Below are 16098 nucleotides of genomic sequence, written 5' to 3'. Positions count from 1 at the left end.
AACCGTTTGTAAATGAACACAGGCCGTTAAAGGCCCAGTGCCGTCAAAAACATGATTCATTTCCTGTGTTTTATATATATTTCCACACGATGAGGTTGGAATAATACTGTAAAATTGTGAAAATTATGATAATGCCCTTTTAGTGTAAGAGCTGTTTAAAAAGACCGCCTGAAATCGCAGCCTGTTGTGGTGGCATGGAATTTTGGCCTGCCTCAGGCAGTACATTAGTTAATAGACCAATAAGAAAGAGGGTTCCAACCCCCCCTGCCAATAACAGCTAGTTTTAACTAACAGACCACTCCCAGACAGTCCTATAATTATTGCTTGAGAAATTGCTCTTTGCTAAAAAAGCTATTTTTGTCTATTTTGATTGAAAACAATGACAGGAAGGTACTTAATTGTTACCCAGAAATGATTTAATATTGAGATAAAAATAGCTGCATTGGACCTTTAACATGAATTGAACAGGATGAAATGTAACTGAATTATATATATTTTTTACCTTTATTTAATTAGGCAAGTCAGTTAAGAACAAATTCTTATTTACAATGACGGCCTACCCGGGCCAATTGTGCACCGCCCTATGGGACTCCCAATCACAGCCAGATGTGATGCAACCTGGATTTGAACCACGGACTGCAGTGACACCTTTTACACTGAGATGCAGTGCCTTAGACCGCAGCGCCACTCAGGAGCCCACTTGGGAGCAATCTTAATGTTCTCACCCCAAGAGATGTTCTCACTCCAAGAGATGTTCTCACTCCTAGAGATGTTCTCACTCCTAGAGATGTTCTCACTCCAAGAGATGTTCTCACTCCTAGAGATGTTCTCACTCCTAGAGATGTTCTCACTCCTAGAGATGTTCTCACTCCTAGAGATGTTCTCACCCCAAGAGATGTTCTCACTCCAAGAGATGTTCTCACTCCAAGAGATGTTCTCACTCCAAGAGATGTTCTCACTCCAAGAGATGTTCTCACTCCAAGAGATGTTCTCACTCCTAGAGATGTTCTCACTCCTAGAGATGTTCTCACTCCTAGAGATGTTCTCACTCCTAGAGATGTTCTCACTCCTAGAGATAGTCTCACTCCTAGAGATGTTCTCACTCCTAGAGATGTTCTCACTCCTAGAGATGTTCTCACTCCTAGAGATGTTCTCACTCCTAGAGATGTTCTCACTCCTAGAGATGTTCTCACTCCTAGAGATGTTCTCACTCCTAGAGATAGTCTCACTCCTAGAGATGTTCTCACTCCTAGAGATGTTCTCACTCCTAGAGATGTTCTCACTCCTAGAGATGTTCTCACTCCTAGAGAGCTAGTGGTGCAAAGCATTCAACAACATCACGTTAACAATCCAAAACGAAACAGAAAATAGAACCTGGATAAGAATGCCAGCCAAGCCAGTAAACAAACCAAACTCAAGAAACGAAGGAAATTGCAATAACCACTAAAGGTATTTATCTTCACTAAAATGTGAAGCAAAGAGCTATTACTAACTAATTACAACCACATGTGACTGCACTGCTGTGTGCCTATTGCCTCAAGCAGTCAAGAACCTGCAGAGAGAGAACTGAGAGACTGAGGCAAGGATTCAATCTGGTTTGGCTGTTGGAGAGAAGTGAAATAGCTTGGATGCTGCCTTGAGACTGAGACACATGGGTTATTCATTAGTAACAAGCAGCATTCCACGCTGTGAGTCTCAGACTCATAATCTCACATTGAGCGTCACTGGTACAGTACGGTGGCCTCATCGGGTCACTATTCACTATTCAGGAGATTAGGATACTGGATTATGTCAGGGTAGATTAGGCAGGTAAGCCTGGTGAGACTCAGTCCGGTTCATGGGCCTTCACTGTGAAGAAATCATATGGCAGCCTGCCCAGCCCAGCCTGCCTTACAGCTTGCCCGGTCTGCCTGTCAACAAAGACCGATGTGGAGGGTGGAGGTCTGGGGCTGCCTGTCAACAGGGACCGATGAGGAGGGTGGTCTGGGGCTGCCTGTCAACAGGGACCGATGAGGAGGGTGGTCTGGGGCTGCCTAGGCAAGTGTAGACCATATCAGAGTCAGCATCGTGGATAATTTCAGACACTCAATCACATCCTAGCCTGCCTTAAAGCTGTAATGTCACTTTTTGGGTGACACAACCAAATTCACAGAGAAATGTGAGTTATAGATCTGTCATTTTCATTGAAAGCAATATACAGGGGGTACCGGTACCGAGTCAATGTGCGGGGGTACAAGTTAGTCGAGGTAATTGAGGTAATATGTACATGTAGGTAGGGGTAAAGTGACTATGCATCGATAATAAACAGCGAGTAGCAGCAGCATAAAAAAAAGGGGGAGGTGGGAGTCAATGCTAATAGTCGGGGAGCCAATTTTCTTGCTGTTCAGCAGTCTTATGGCTTGGGGGAAGAAGCTGTTAAGAAGCCTTTTGGACCTAAACTTGGTGCTCTGGTACCGCGTGCCTTGCGGTAGCAGAGAGAACAGTCTATGACTATAGGTTGGCTGGAGTCTTTGGCAATTTTTAGGGCCATCCTTTGACACCGCCTGGTATAGAGGTCCTGGATGGCAGGAAACTTGGCCCCAGTGATGTACTGGGCTGTATGCACTACCCTCCGTAGTGTCATTTTAACCACTAGGGTTGTGAAACTAAGTGGATCTATGGAAATATCGCCACTAAATCAAATTCAAGTGTAGGGACATGTGACAATAAAGTGAATGACTAAGTTAACAGAACTTATATAATAAGTTCTATAAATTGGTGAAAAAGTAATGGAAGATGAACCTGTGAAAATGGTGTCTATGCTTCAAGCCATAACTGTATATCTCTGGTCACAAAAAAAGTAACGTTGGATCACGTATTGTAGGCCTATATACAGGACAGAAATACCAGAAATATAACCCAGGATTTTTACAACTGGCTGCATCCATCCCCTTCGAGACAAAACACTCCCCCTGGTTTCTTTTTTCATTTAAACTTTATTTAACTAGGCAAGTCAGTTAAGAACAAATTCTTATGTACAATGACGGCCTACCCCAGACAACGCTGGGCCAATTGTGCGCCGCCCTATGGGACTCCCAATCACAGCCGGATGTGATACAGCCTGGATTCGAACCAGGGACTGTAGTGACGCCTCTTGCACTGAGATGCAGTGCCTTAGACTGCTGCGTCACTCGGGAGTCCAGTTCTTAAAGACTGCTCTGATAAAACTAGCCACTGGTCAGTACTATTAGAGGCCTGGAAGCTTGTCGGCTTGGACAGCAGCAGCTCCCATCCAGAGCAGACCTCATGGAGGCTTGGACAGCAGCAGCTCCCATCCAGAGCAGACCTCATGGAGGCTTGGACAGCAGCAGCTCCCATCCAGAGCAGACCTCATGGAGGCTTGGACAGCAGCAGCTCCCATCCAGAGCAGACCTCATGGAGGCTTGGACAGCAGCAGCTCCCATCCAGAGCAGACCTCATGGAGGCTTGGACAGCAGCAGCTCCCATCCAGAGCAGACCTCATGGAGGCTTGGACAGCAGCAGCTCCCATCCAGAGCAGACCTCATGGAGGCTTGGACAGCAGCAGCTCCCATCCAGAGCAGACCTCATGGAGGCTTGGACAGCAGCAGGTCCCATCCAGAGCAGACCTCATGGAGGCTTGGACAGCAGCAGCTCCCATCCAGAGCAGACCTCATGGGGGCTTGGACAGCAGCAGCTCCCATCCAGAGCAGACCTCATGGAGGCTTGGACAGCAGCAGCTCCCATCCAGAGCAGACCTCATGGAGGCTTGGACAGCAGCAGCTCCCATCCAGAGCAGACCTCATGGGGGCTTGGACAGCAGCAGCTCCCATCCAGAGCGGACCTCATGGAGGCTTGGACAGCAGCAGCTCCCATCCAGAGCGGACCTCATGGAGGCTTGGACAGCAGCAGCTCCCATCCAGAGCAGACCTCATGGAGGCTTGGACAGCAGCAGCTCCCATCCAGAGCAGACCTCATGGAGGCTTGGACAGCAGCAGCTCCCATCCAGAGCAGACCTCATGGAGGCTTGGACAGCAGCAGCTCCCATCCAGAGCAGACCTCATGGAGGCTTGGACAGCAGCAGCTCCCATCCAGAGCAGACCTCATGGAGGCTTGGACAGGAGCAGCTCCCATCCAGAGCAGACCTCATGGAGGCTTGGACAGCAGCAGCTCCCATCCAGAGCAGACCTCATGGAGGCTTGGACAGCAGCAGCTCCCATCCAGAGCAGACCTCATGGAGGCTTGGACAGCAGCAGCTCCCATCCAGAGCAGACCTCATGGAGGCTTGGACAGCAGCAGCTCCCATCCAGAGCAGACCTCACGGAGGCTTGGACAGCAGCAGCTCCCATCCAGAGCAGACCTCATGGAGGCTTGGACAGCAGCAGCTCCCATCCAGAGCAGACCTCATGGAGGCTTGGACAGCAGCAGCTCCCATCCAGAGCAGACCTCATGGGGGCTTGGACAGCAGCAGCTCCCATCCAGAGCAGACCTCATGGGGGCTTGGACAGCAGCAGCTCCCATCCAGAGCAGACCTCACGGAGGCTTGGACAGCAGCAGCTCCCATCCAGAGCAGACCTCATGGAGGCTTGGACAGCAGCAGCTCCCATCCAGAGCAGACCTCATGGAGGCTTGGACAGCAGCAGCTCCCATCCAGAGCAGACCTCATGGAGGCTTGGACAGCAGCAGCTCCCATCCAGAGCAGACCTCATGGAGGCTTGGACAGCAGCAGCTCCCATCCAGAGCAGACCTCATGGAGGCTTGGACAGCAGCAGCTCCCATCCAGAGCAGACCTCATGGAGGCTTGGACAGCAGCAGCTCCCATCCAGAGCAGACCTCATGGAGGCTTGGACAGCAGCAGCTCCCATCCAGAGCAGACCTCATGGAGGCTTGGACAGCAGCAGCTCCCATCCAGAGCAGACCTCATGGAGGCTTGGACAGCAGCAGCTCCCATCCAGAGCAGACCTCATGGAGGCTTGGACAGCAGCAGCTCCCATCCAGAGCAGACCTCATGGAGGCTTGGACAGCAGCAGCTCCCATCCAGAGCAGACCTCATGGAGGCTTGGACAGCAGCAGCTCCCATCCAGAGCAGACCTCATGGAGGCTTGGACAGCAGCAGCTCCCATCCAGAGCAGACCTCATGGAGGCTTGGACAGCAGCAGCTCCCATCCAGAGCAGACCTCATGGAGGCTTGGACAGCAGCAGCTCCCATCCAGAGCAGACCTCACGGAGGCTTAAAAGCAGAACAGCTTTGTAACTCCAGATGTTTTCCTTCACCAGTGTCAAGACCTTCACAGGCATGATGCATCCCCAGGGATCTCTTCATAGCCAGGCTCTCTGAATGAGAGGAGAGGGAAGGGCCACCTCAACACTTACTGGAATATAAAGTCTCTTGGAAGTTATTCAGTACATTCCTCTCATGGGGGCAAATCCCAACTTCCCGTTAAGACGAAATTCTCTGTTCTGCCATTGACCTCAATGAAAGTTAGGCTTCGCCCCATCGTGAACACATAAGTGCAGGAAAATATGATCATTATAAACGGTTGATCACTTGAACCTAAATAGTTTAGTAAAAGCGTAATGCCCTGTACTGTATAGTACATTCTAGTCTCATGCTGTGCTCATGAGGCCTTGTTGGGGGCAGTGTAGAGTGTCCCATTCAGGTGTGTTGTGACAACACCATAGAAGTACATTCTAGTCCCATGATGTGTTGTAGTCCTATTTGAGGGTTGAGCACTTAGCTTGGAGTTTTCTGGGGTGTTTTGAGACTAATGTCCGTCCAGAGAACACATGGTGTCTGTCTGATACATCCCCGTATAGGCCAGTGCCATGATGTATACATAGCAGCATTTTACAGTGATAATCTTCTTAGCAGGAGCCTCATGCAGAGATGTATGCACTTTGAAGAGCAGCAGACTTCTGCTGTGTGTGTGTGTGTGTGTGTGTGTGTGTGTGTGTGTGTGTGTGTGTGTGTGTGTGTGTGTGTGTGTGTGTGTGTGTGTGTGTGTGTGTGTGTGTGTGTGTGTGTGTGTGTGTGTGTGCGCGCACGTGCGTGTTAGGCTCTTTAGACCATATTATAAAGACACTTAATGGACAAAATTGCTCTGCCGTGATGCCCAACATGCTGATGAAAGTGAGGGGAGGGGTGGCAGTATAGTCACATCCCCTAATATCAACACAGTCAGGGAGGACAAGTTAAGAGAGCCGGAACATGTAGCAATGACTCCATCATGTTTCAGATATCTGGCATGCCTGTGTCGCTGTAAGCTAAGCAGTCAAACCTTTACGTTCACCTATCCCATCATTTCAGACAACAGTGACTACAGCACTTCAAGGAAGGAAGGTTAGGCCTCTGACTCCGTAGATGTATTGAATCATGATGGCTGATGGGAGGTCAAAGGTAGCTGGAAGTCTAGACTAGTCGCCTGTTCATCACGCTTCACTAATCGCCTGCCACCTCACCCAACGCTACACAGCGACTTAACAGTTCCAACGCAGTCGTTTTTATTTCAATATCAAATCATTTCTGGGTAACAATTAAGTACACTACCGTGATTGTTTTTCAATTAAAATGGTCAAAAAGAAACTAAAATAGCTTCTCAGCAAAGAGCAATTTCTTTAGCAAGAATTTTGCTCGGACTGTCTTAGAGTGGTCTGGCCGGAGGAAAACTGAAAACTAGCTGTTATTGGCAGAGAGGTTTGGAACTCTCTTTCTTATTGGTCTATTAACTCATTTACAGGCAGGCCAAAACTCCATCCCACCAAAACAGGCTGAAATGTCAGGCGGTCCTCTCCAACTCATTGGGAATCCCTTTTGGATTTAATGGGTCAAATAATGTTTGATTTGAGACCATGATTAATGATTTAGCCAGAATACAGTAAAAGATGGTTATTGTTGCCATGCCACTACTCCAGCAGTGATTAAAGCGCAGGTTCACGTTTTTCTTCATGAATGTTGTTCTGGAGGCAGCTCTGCAGAGTACTAGCTGGCACAGCCACAAAGTCATAGAATCTGATTTTAAACCTAACCCTAACCTTAACCCTAACCTTAACCAGACTGCTAACCCTAATGCCTAACCTTAAATTAAGACCAAAAAGCATTTTTGTTTTGTTTTCAGGAATTTTTACAAGATAGCCAATTTTGACTTTCCAGCTGGTCTATCTAAGGGGAAATCGCTAAATTCTGCCTTCAGGACAAGACTCATGTCAATAAATGTCAACCTGCGATTAAAGCAGGATGTGGATGATGCTGAGAGGCTTAAGATATGCAGGTCACTGGCATAGACACAGTCCAAATCCCCTGGTGCAGAGGGGCTGCTGAGTACTTTTACACACAAACATGCACAGATCGCATGCACACATATACACACACATACACAAACACACACGCACACACAAAAGTGGATACACACACACACACATGAACATGTACACACACCAATACACACATAAATGTGCACCCAAGGGAACAGCTGTCAGCTTGCCCAGTAGGTCAGACTTCACCAGCTAGAACATGAAAGTCAGCCAAAAGCCCATCTCTTCCTCCTCACATGCCCCCAACCCAAGCCCACCATGGGCCCCTGTACTGCCCCCCCCACCCCTCCTTTTAATACTGGAGCTGTCTATCTGTTAATTCCTCCTAATTCCACAGGGACACACCCCCTAACATCATGTTTAACCATTGACTAAGGATTCTGAATCTGGCCTGTCTGTATTTGTCAAACAACACCCTGGCACTAATGATATGACAAGCAGGTACCTGCTGAATATTACTGTCAAACAACACCCTGGCACTAATGATATGACTAGCAGGTACCTGCTGAATATCACTGTCAAACAACACCCTGGCACTAATGATATGACTAGCAGGTACCTGCTGAATATCACTGTCAAACAACACCCTGGCACTAATGATATGACTAGCAGGTACCTGCTGAATATCACTGTCAAACAACACCCTGGCACTAATGATATGACTAGCAGGTACCTGCTGAATATTACTGTCAAACAACACCCTGGCACTAATGATATGACTAGCAGGTACCTGCTGAATATTACTGTCAAACAACACCCTGGCACTAATGATACGACTAGCAGGTACCTGCTGAATATCACTGTCAAACAACACCCTGGCACTAATGATACGACTAGCAGGTACCTGCTGAATATCACTGTCAAACAACACCCTGGCACTAATGATATGACTAGCAGGTACCTGCTGAATATTACTGTCAAACAACACCCTGGCACTAATGATATGACTAGCAGGTACCTGCTGAATATCACTGTCAAACAACACCCTGGCACTAATGATATGACTAGCAGGTACCTGCTGAATATTACTGTCAAACAACACCCTGGCACTAATGATATGACTAGCAGGTACCTGCTGAATATCACTGTCAAACAACACCCTGGCACTAATGATATGACTAGCAGGTACCTGCTGAATATCACTGTCAAACAACACCCTGGCACTAATGATATGACTAGCAGGTACCTGCTGAATATTACTGTCAAACAACACCCTGGCACTAATGATATGACTAGCAGGTACCTGCTGAATATTACTGTCAAACAACACCCTGGCACTAATGATATGTCTAGCAGGTACCTGCTGAATATCACTGTCAAACAACACCCTGGCGCTAATGATATGACTAGCAGGTACCTGCTGAATATCACTGTCAAACAACACCCTGGCGCTAATGATATGACTAGCAGGTACCTGCTGAATATCACTGTCAAACAACACCCTGGCGCTAATGATATGACTAGCAGGTACCTGCTGAATATCACTGTCAAACAACACCCTGGCACTAATGATATGACTAGCAGGTACCTACTGAATATCACTGTCAAACAACACCCTGGCACTAATGATATGACTAGCAGGTACCTGCTGAATATCACTGTCAAACAACACCCTGGCACTAATGATATGACTAGCAGGTACCTGCTGAATATTACTGTCAAACAACACCCTGGCACTAATGATATGACTAGCAGGTACCTGCTGAATATCACTGTCAAACAACACCCTGGTACTAATGATATGACTAGCAGGTACCTGCTGAATATTACTGTCAAACAACACCCTGGCACTAATGATATGACTAGCAGGTACCTGCTGAATATCACTGTCAAACAACACCCTGGCACTAATGATATGACTAGCAGGTACCTGCTGAATATCACTGTCAAACAACACCCTGGCACTAATGATATGACTAGCAGGTACCTGCTGAATATCACTGTCAAACAACACCCTGGCACTAATGATATGACTAGCAGGTACCTGCTGAATATCACTGTCAAACAACACCCTGGTACTAATGATACGACTAGCAGGTACCTGCTGAATATCACTGTCAAACAACACCCTGGCACTAATGATATGACTAGCAGGTACCTGCTGAATATCACTGTCAAACAACACCCTGGCACTAATGATATGACTAGCAGGTACCTGCTGAATATTACTGTCAAACAACACCCTGGCACTAATGATACGACTAGCAGGTACCTGCTGAATATCACTGTCAAACAACACCCTGGCACTAATGATATGACTAGCAGGTACCTGCTGAATATCACTGTCAAACAACACCCTGGCACTAATGATATGACTAGCAGGTACCTGCTGAATATCACTGTCAAACAACACCCTGGTACTAATGATACGACTAGCAGGTACCTGCTGAATATCACTGTCAAACAACACCCTGGCACTAATGATATGACTAGCAGGTACCTGCTGAATATCACTGTCAAACAACACCCTGGCACTAATGATATGACTAGCAGGTACCTGCTGAATATTACTGTCAAACAACACCCTGGCACTAATGATATGACTAGCAGGTACCTGCTGAATATCACTGTCAAACAACACCCTGGCACTAATGATATGACTAGCAGGTACCTGCTGAATATCACTGTCAAACAACACCCTGGTACTAATGATACGACTAGCAGGTACCTGCTGAATATCACTGTCAAACAACACCCTGGCACTAATGATATGACTAGCAGGTACCTGCTGAATATCACTGTCAAACAACACCCTGGCACTAATGATATGACTAGCAGGTACCTGCTGAATATCACTGTCAAACAACACCCTGGCACTAATGATATGACTAGCAGGTACCTGCTGAATATCACTGTCAAACAACACCCTGGTACTAATGATATGACTAGCAGGTACCTGCTGAATATTACTGTCAAACAACACCCTGGCACTAATGATATGACTAGCAGGTACCTGCTGAATATCACTGTCAAACAACACCCTGGCACTAATGATATGACTAGCAGGTACCTGCTGAATATCACTGTCAAACAACACCCTGGCACTAATGATATGACTAGCAGGTACCTGCTGAATATCACTGTCAAACAACACCCTGGCACTAATGATACGACTAGCAGGTACCTGCTGAATATCACTGTCAAACAACACCCTGGTACTAATGATACGACTAGCAGGTACCTGCTGAATATCACTGTCAAACAACACCCTGGCACTAATGATACGACTAGCAGGTACCTGCTGAATATCACTGTCAAACAACACCCTGGCACTAATGATACGACTAGCAGGTACCTGCTGAATATCACTGTCAAACAACACCCTGGCACTAATGATATGACTAGCAGGTACCTGCTGAATATCACTGTCAAACAACACCCTGGCACTAATGATATGACTAGCAGGTACCTGCTGAATATTACTGTCAAACAACACCCTGGCACTAATGATATGACTAGCAGGTACCTGCTGAATATCACTGTCAAACAACACCCTGGCACTAATGATATGACTAGCAGGTACCTGCTGAATATCACTGTCAAACAACACCCTGGCACTAATGATATGACTAGCAGGTACCTGCTGAATATCACTGTCAAACAACACCCTGGCACTAATGATATGACTAGCAGGTACCTGCTGAATATGACTGTCAAACAACACCCTGGTACTAATGATATGACTAGCAGGTATCTGCTGAATATTACTGTCAAACAACACCCTGGCATTAATGATATGACTAGCAGGTACCTGCTGAATATCACTGTCAAACAACACCCTGGCACTAATGATATGACTAGCAGGTACCTGCTGAATATCACTGTCAAACAACACCCTGGCACTAATGATATGACTAGCAGGTACCTGCTGAATATTACTGTCAAACAACACCCTGGCACTAATGATATGACTAGCAGGTACCTGCTGAATATCACTGTCAAACAACACCCTGGTACTAATGATATGACTAGCAGGTACCTGCTGAATATTACTGTCAAACAACACCCTGGCACTAATGATATGACTAGCAGGTACCTGCTGAATATTACTGTCAAACAACACCCTGGCACTAATGATATGACTAGCAGGTACCTGCTGAATATCACTGTCAAACAACACCCTGGCACTAATGATATGACTAGCAGGTACCTGCTGAATATCACTGTCAAACAACACCCTGGCACTAATGATATGACTAGCAGGTACCTGCTGAATATTACTGGCATGACAGCAGAATGAGTTGATGACAACATCATGCTCTGGGCCCTGGATTAATGATGTCTGTCTGTCATCTACAGCTCTCAACGGTTTGTTATCACATGACTGGGGGCTTCAGGCCTCACTGCACTTGGTTTGGTTTGAGAGACACTTGGCGTCTCATTGAGAACCATTTCCACTGAGCAACAGATTGGAGTATTATGGCGTCTTGTCAGTGCCATAGATTATAGTGTGTAGAGATGGGAGAGAGACAGGACTGGAGTAAGCAGATTTTATATTGCAGTAGTTGCATTAGAACATTCCTGTGTGTGTGTGTGTGTGTGTGTGTGTGTGTGTGTGTGTGTGTGTGTGTGTGTGTGTGTGTGTGTGTGTGTGTGTGTGTGTTCAAAACAACCCCATATTCTGCTTAAGTACAGCTGTATAGCTTTGTCAACACTGTTCTGAGGACGAGCCACACAGTGTGTTATTATATTCCAGGATGACAACATCCCATTTCAGATCATATTCTCATTAGCATGCGGGTGGGAGTGTCTTCTGAAGGGCCTTCACATCATGTTGTCACTCATATGGTGACCAAGCCCTCCTCTGATGTCAGCACTAAACAAAACACTGCCTTCCTGGTTGCTTAGTTCCCACCACACCCATGACAATTAGGGACGTTTATGTGTTCAAGGATCTGACTAGTGGTTCTGACTGATAGAACCTTTCTGTGTTTCTGTACAGACACATATGATTCTTATTGCACATTGACTTATTACCTGTATACTTCTTTATTGAGAAGAATGGCAGGGGAGCAGGAGAGCATAACAAGCCCTTTGATATTTAGTGAGGACGTGTAGAACCTTTCAGGGGGAATATGATGGTCCACATAGTGAGGCTTTTACGTCAGTTTACAGACGTGGCTGGTCAGAAAACCTACAGCACACCATTACACTGGTGAGTTGTTTTAATATCATCAAGGACCGGGGTTACATGTTGATAAAATCAACCAGATGAAAATGGAAGAGCTGGACTCTAGTGACATTTTGGAGGCCATTTGCAATGGGCACCGGGCGCGGCAAGTCAAGAACAAATTCCCATTTACAATGACAGCCTACCGGGGAACAATGGGTTAACTGCCTTATTCAGGGGGAGAACAACAGATTTTTACCTTGTCAGCTCAGGGATTTGATCCAGTAACCCCAACGTTCTAACTACTAGGCTACCTGGCGCCAGATTTCAATATAGTATGATGACAAACTGTCTGTTGATCTCCCTATGACTGTATCCCCATCAACTTCTGATTGTGTTTCCTCCACCCCAAAAACATCATCTCACATCACATGTGGTCTCTGTGGCTCAGTAGGTAGAGCATGGTGCTTGCAATGCCAGGGTTGTGGGTTTGATTCCTGCTGGGATTGCCACATGAAAAGTGTTTAAAGGCATCTGCTAAATTTGGATATTATATGATGTGGTTTACTTTATCTCCTGTCATTGGTCTGCACTGATTTGTTTTCACCTATCATGTGACCTCACATTGTTGTAAAGAGAGGAGACAAGGGGAGAAAGCCAGTTCAGACTCCCCTCAGTATTGAGATGCACCCCTCATTGCAGTATGACCTACATCTATCTTTTTCTCTCTCTCGCTCTCTCCTGCTTCTTTAATAAGCGTCATGGATAGATGATAGACAGATAGATGAATAGGTGATAGATGGATAGATGATAGGTGATAGATGATAGGTGATAGATGATAGGTGATAGATGATATATGAATAGATGATAGGTGATAGGTGATATATGATAGGTGATATATGATATATGATAGGTGATAGATGATATATGATAGATGATATATGATAGATGATATATGGATAGATGATAGGTGATATATGATAGGTGATATATGATAGGTGATATATGATAGGTGATATGTGATATATGATAGGTGATATATGATATATGATAGGTGATATATGATATATGATAGATGACAGATGATAGATGACAGGTGATAGATGAATAGGACATGGATCAATAACTAGGAAATCTGACATTACAGTTGGTACCCATTTCAACGTGCAAGGAGAAAACAAACGTGTCCTTGCCACAAAGGTCATCCCCAATTGTCTTTATCAAGCAATTTACCCCTCAACAATTCCCCCATTCATTGTGTCGCTTTGATCTACTGTCCAGCCACATGCCAGTTTATGTAGGCCAAGCAAACAATGTCCGTGTTTCCTTTTACAAATAATGCGTCTTTGTCTGTTAGTCCAGGGAATGCCTTGCATACAGCATCGGAGAGGCAGTACGATACACGTCCATTACACCCAGTGAATAATAATTACCACGCTGTGTTCGTCAGTTGAGAAGGGTGTGGGCTGCAGCAACTGATGCATTTTGAATAGTCCTGGTGTAGCCTAGGCTAAGTGGTTCCCAACCTTTTTCGGTTACTATTCCACCAACTAAATGTTGCTCTGTCCGGAGTACCCCTGAAGTACCCCCTCATGTGCATTTTACCAGTAAGCTTATAGTCTCACGAGTCTTCTTAAATACCCCCTGTGGATAGGCCAAGTACCCCCAGGGGTCCTACTGCCCCAGGTTGGGAACGTCTGGTCTAGGCTATACTATGTATGATAGACATGCTCGTGTCTTTATGTTGGCATAATATATATGTATAACATAGGCTTAAATTGAAGGCACTCCGTGGAATAGGTTTGGCGCAGTATGACGAGCACTGCCTCCCAAAATAAGAAAGAAAAAACATATCCCAAAACTTACCTCTCGAGCAATTTGACTGAGGGCATCGTCCTCCGCGGTCAGTCTCTCCCTGTTGGGGATTCTTTTTCTTCCACTCCCAGTAATCTGAGTTCCCATGTTTGTGTATTCTGTGATAAAGTCCTTACTGTAGCATACGTGTCAGCCTCGAAGAAATTCAAAAATGGAACACAGTAGCCGAATGATGACGATGAATGGCACGCTGGAAAAATATAATCACCATCTCCACGTAATGGAAAAATAGTTCACCAATAACACGCGAAAAGAAGTCAACTATTTTCAATCGGGTAGCTACAATGTAACAACAATCCATCATCAATTCGCTTCCCAGGCACGAGACGTGAAGCCATTCTGATACATTGTTTCAATGTAACCGCCTTCAAACGTAACAAACTGCATCACGAATATCCTTGATTCCTGTTGCTGATAAACAACTAATATCACACGCGTCACTTTGATGTGTCAAAACACCCTCATAGCATCAGGCTACCTCATTGGGTACCTTGGAAAACGAATTGTCATCTAGCTAATCCTAGGTTTCGGTATGGAACACTAAAACAAGAACACACGCGAGCCTGATAAATAATCGTTCTGTAGGTAGACCTAACAGCGATTGAATAATGTCCTCGTTATTTGCTTTAGTAGGACGCGGGAGTCGACGAGATGTCAAAGCAGATGGAGGAAAGTTTTATTGCAGCGCAATCCCGGATGATGACCACAGCGGGATGAATACACGTTCCGGGGCAGAGCCTCGAGCCTGCTGTAGATAGATAGTGGACACAGTATGGACGGGATGGGTGGCCTCAAAACAGTCGAATTTTACTGGTCATACAATTGTCAAAGCAGTTCCTTTGTGGTGTTTTCGTTCAGAATGTATCGTATAGCTTGAGAAAGGTTTGATGCCTTAACAAATATTCTGTAGCCTAATGACCCGAATGGAATAACCCTGGAATGCAAGAAGCAGGCCTGTCAGTTGACATGGTCTTTAGACGTCTCCAATAGTCTCGATGCAAACAGATAGGCTATTATCCTACTACTATTTTAGAAGGTAGGTCAGCACTGAGTTCAACCAAATAAATCTCACTTGCCATGTCGAAATTGTGGCACAGGTCTGTATGGCAATTCTCTGAATAGCAGTGTGTTTATCTTATTCCTTTGTTTCGGTGCATTTCTGATTCAAGCCTAAATTATAATATCAGACAATTTTAATCTGTAACGTTAACTCTGACCTCATGTCTAGTCAGTAAACTAGATGAACGCCTTCTGTTTATGCCGGAGAGCTCAGTGCCAATCCATAGCTACTGCGGGGAAATCACTCCCTCTAGTGGAGAAAGATAAGATAACAGATTTGCCCTGAATTATTGTTTTTTTAGTGTAATTCATGTTATTGCAGTTGAATTTATGTTTTTTAGTGTCATTCAAATCAAATCAAATGTATTTGTCACATGCACCGAAAACAACAGTTGTAGACCTTACAGTGAAATGCTTACTTACAAGCCTTTAACCAACAATGCAGGTTTAAAGAAAATACCTATAAAAAAGGTAAGAGATAATAATAACAAATAATTAAAGAGCAACAGTAAATAACACTAGTGGGGCTATATACAGGGGGTACTGGTACAGAGTCAATGTGCGGGGGCACCGTTGTCGAGCTAATTGAGGTAATATGTACATGTAGGTAGAGTTATTAAGGTGACTATGCATAGATAATAACAGAGAGTAGCAGCAGCGTTCCGGGGGGGGGGGCAATGCAAATAGTCTGGGTAGCCATTTGATTAGCTGTTCAGGAGTCTCATGGCTTCGGGGTAGAAGCTGTT

The 16098-nt window shown here is 45.5% G+C and overlaps 1 protein-coding gene across 15 annotated transcripts in view; it reads right to left on the bottom strand.

Moving 5' to 3' along the window:
* Nucleotides 1-15025, bottom strand: part of lrrfip1b (leucine rich repeat (in FLII) interacting protein 1b) — a 36253-nt gene extending 21228 nt beyond the window's left edge. For 4 of the 15 annotated variants that reach the window (XM_071330453.1, XM_071330451.1, XM_071330450.1 and 1 more), the window contains exon 1: nucleotides 14285-15023. In XM_071330453.1, coding sequence (XP_071186554.1) covers nucleotides 14285-14380 — 96 coding nt within the window. In that variant the 5' untranslated portion in view covers nucleotides 14381-15023. Of the gene's footprint in view, nucleotides 1-14284 lie in introns of all 15 variants that reach the window. The other 11 variants (XM_071330464.1, XM_071330463.1, XM_071330461.1 and 8 more) reach the window with 5 other exon arrangements.
* Nucleotides 15026-16098: the final 1073 nt, after the last annotated feature.

The sequence above is a fragment of the Salvelinus alpinus genome, chromosome 10 (genome assembly GCF_045679555.1).
Source record: "Salvelinus alpinus chromosome 10, SLU_Salpinus.1, whole genome shotgun sequence".
In the NCBI taxonomy this organism is placed as follows: Eukaryota; Metazoa; Chordata; class Actinopteri; order Salmoniformes; family Salmonidae; genus Salvelinus; species Salvelinus alpinus.
The sequence above is the reverse complement of the archived record's forward strand: the minus strand, read 5'-3'. Positions and strand labels throughout refer to the sequence as shown.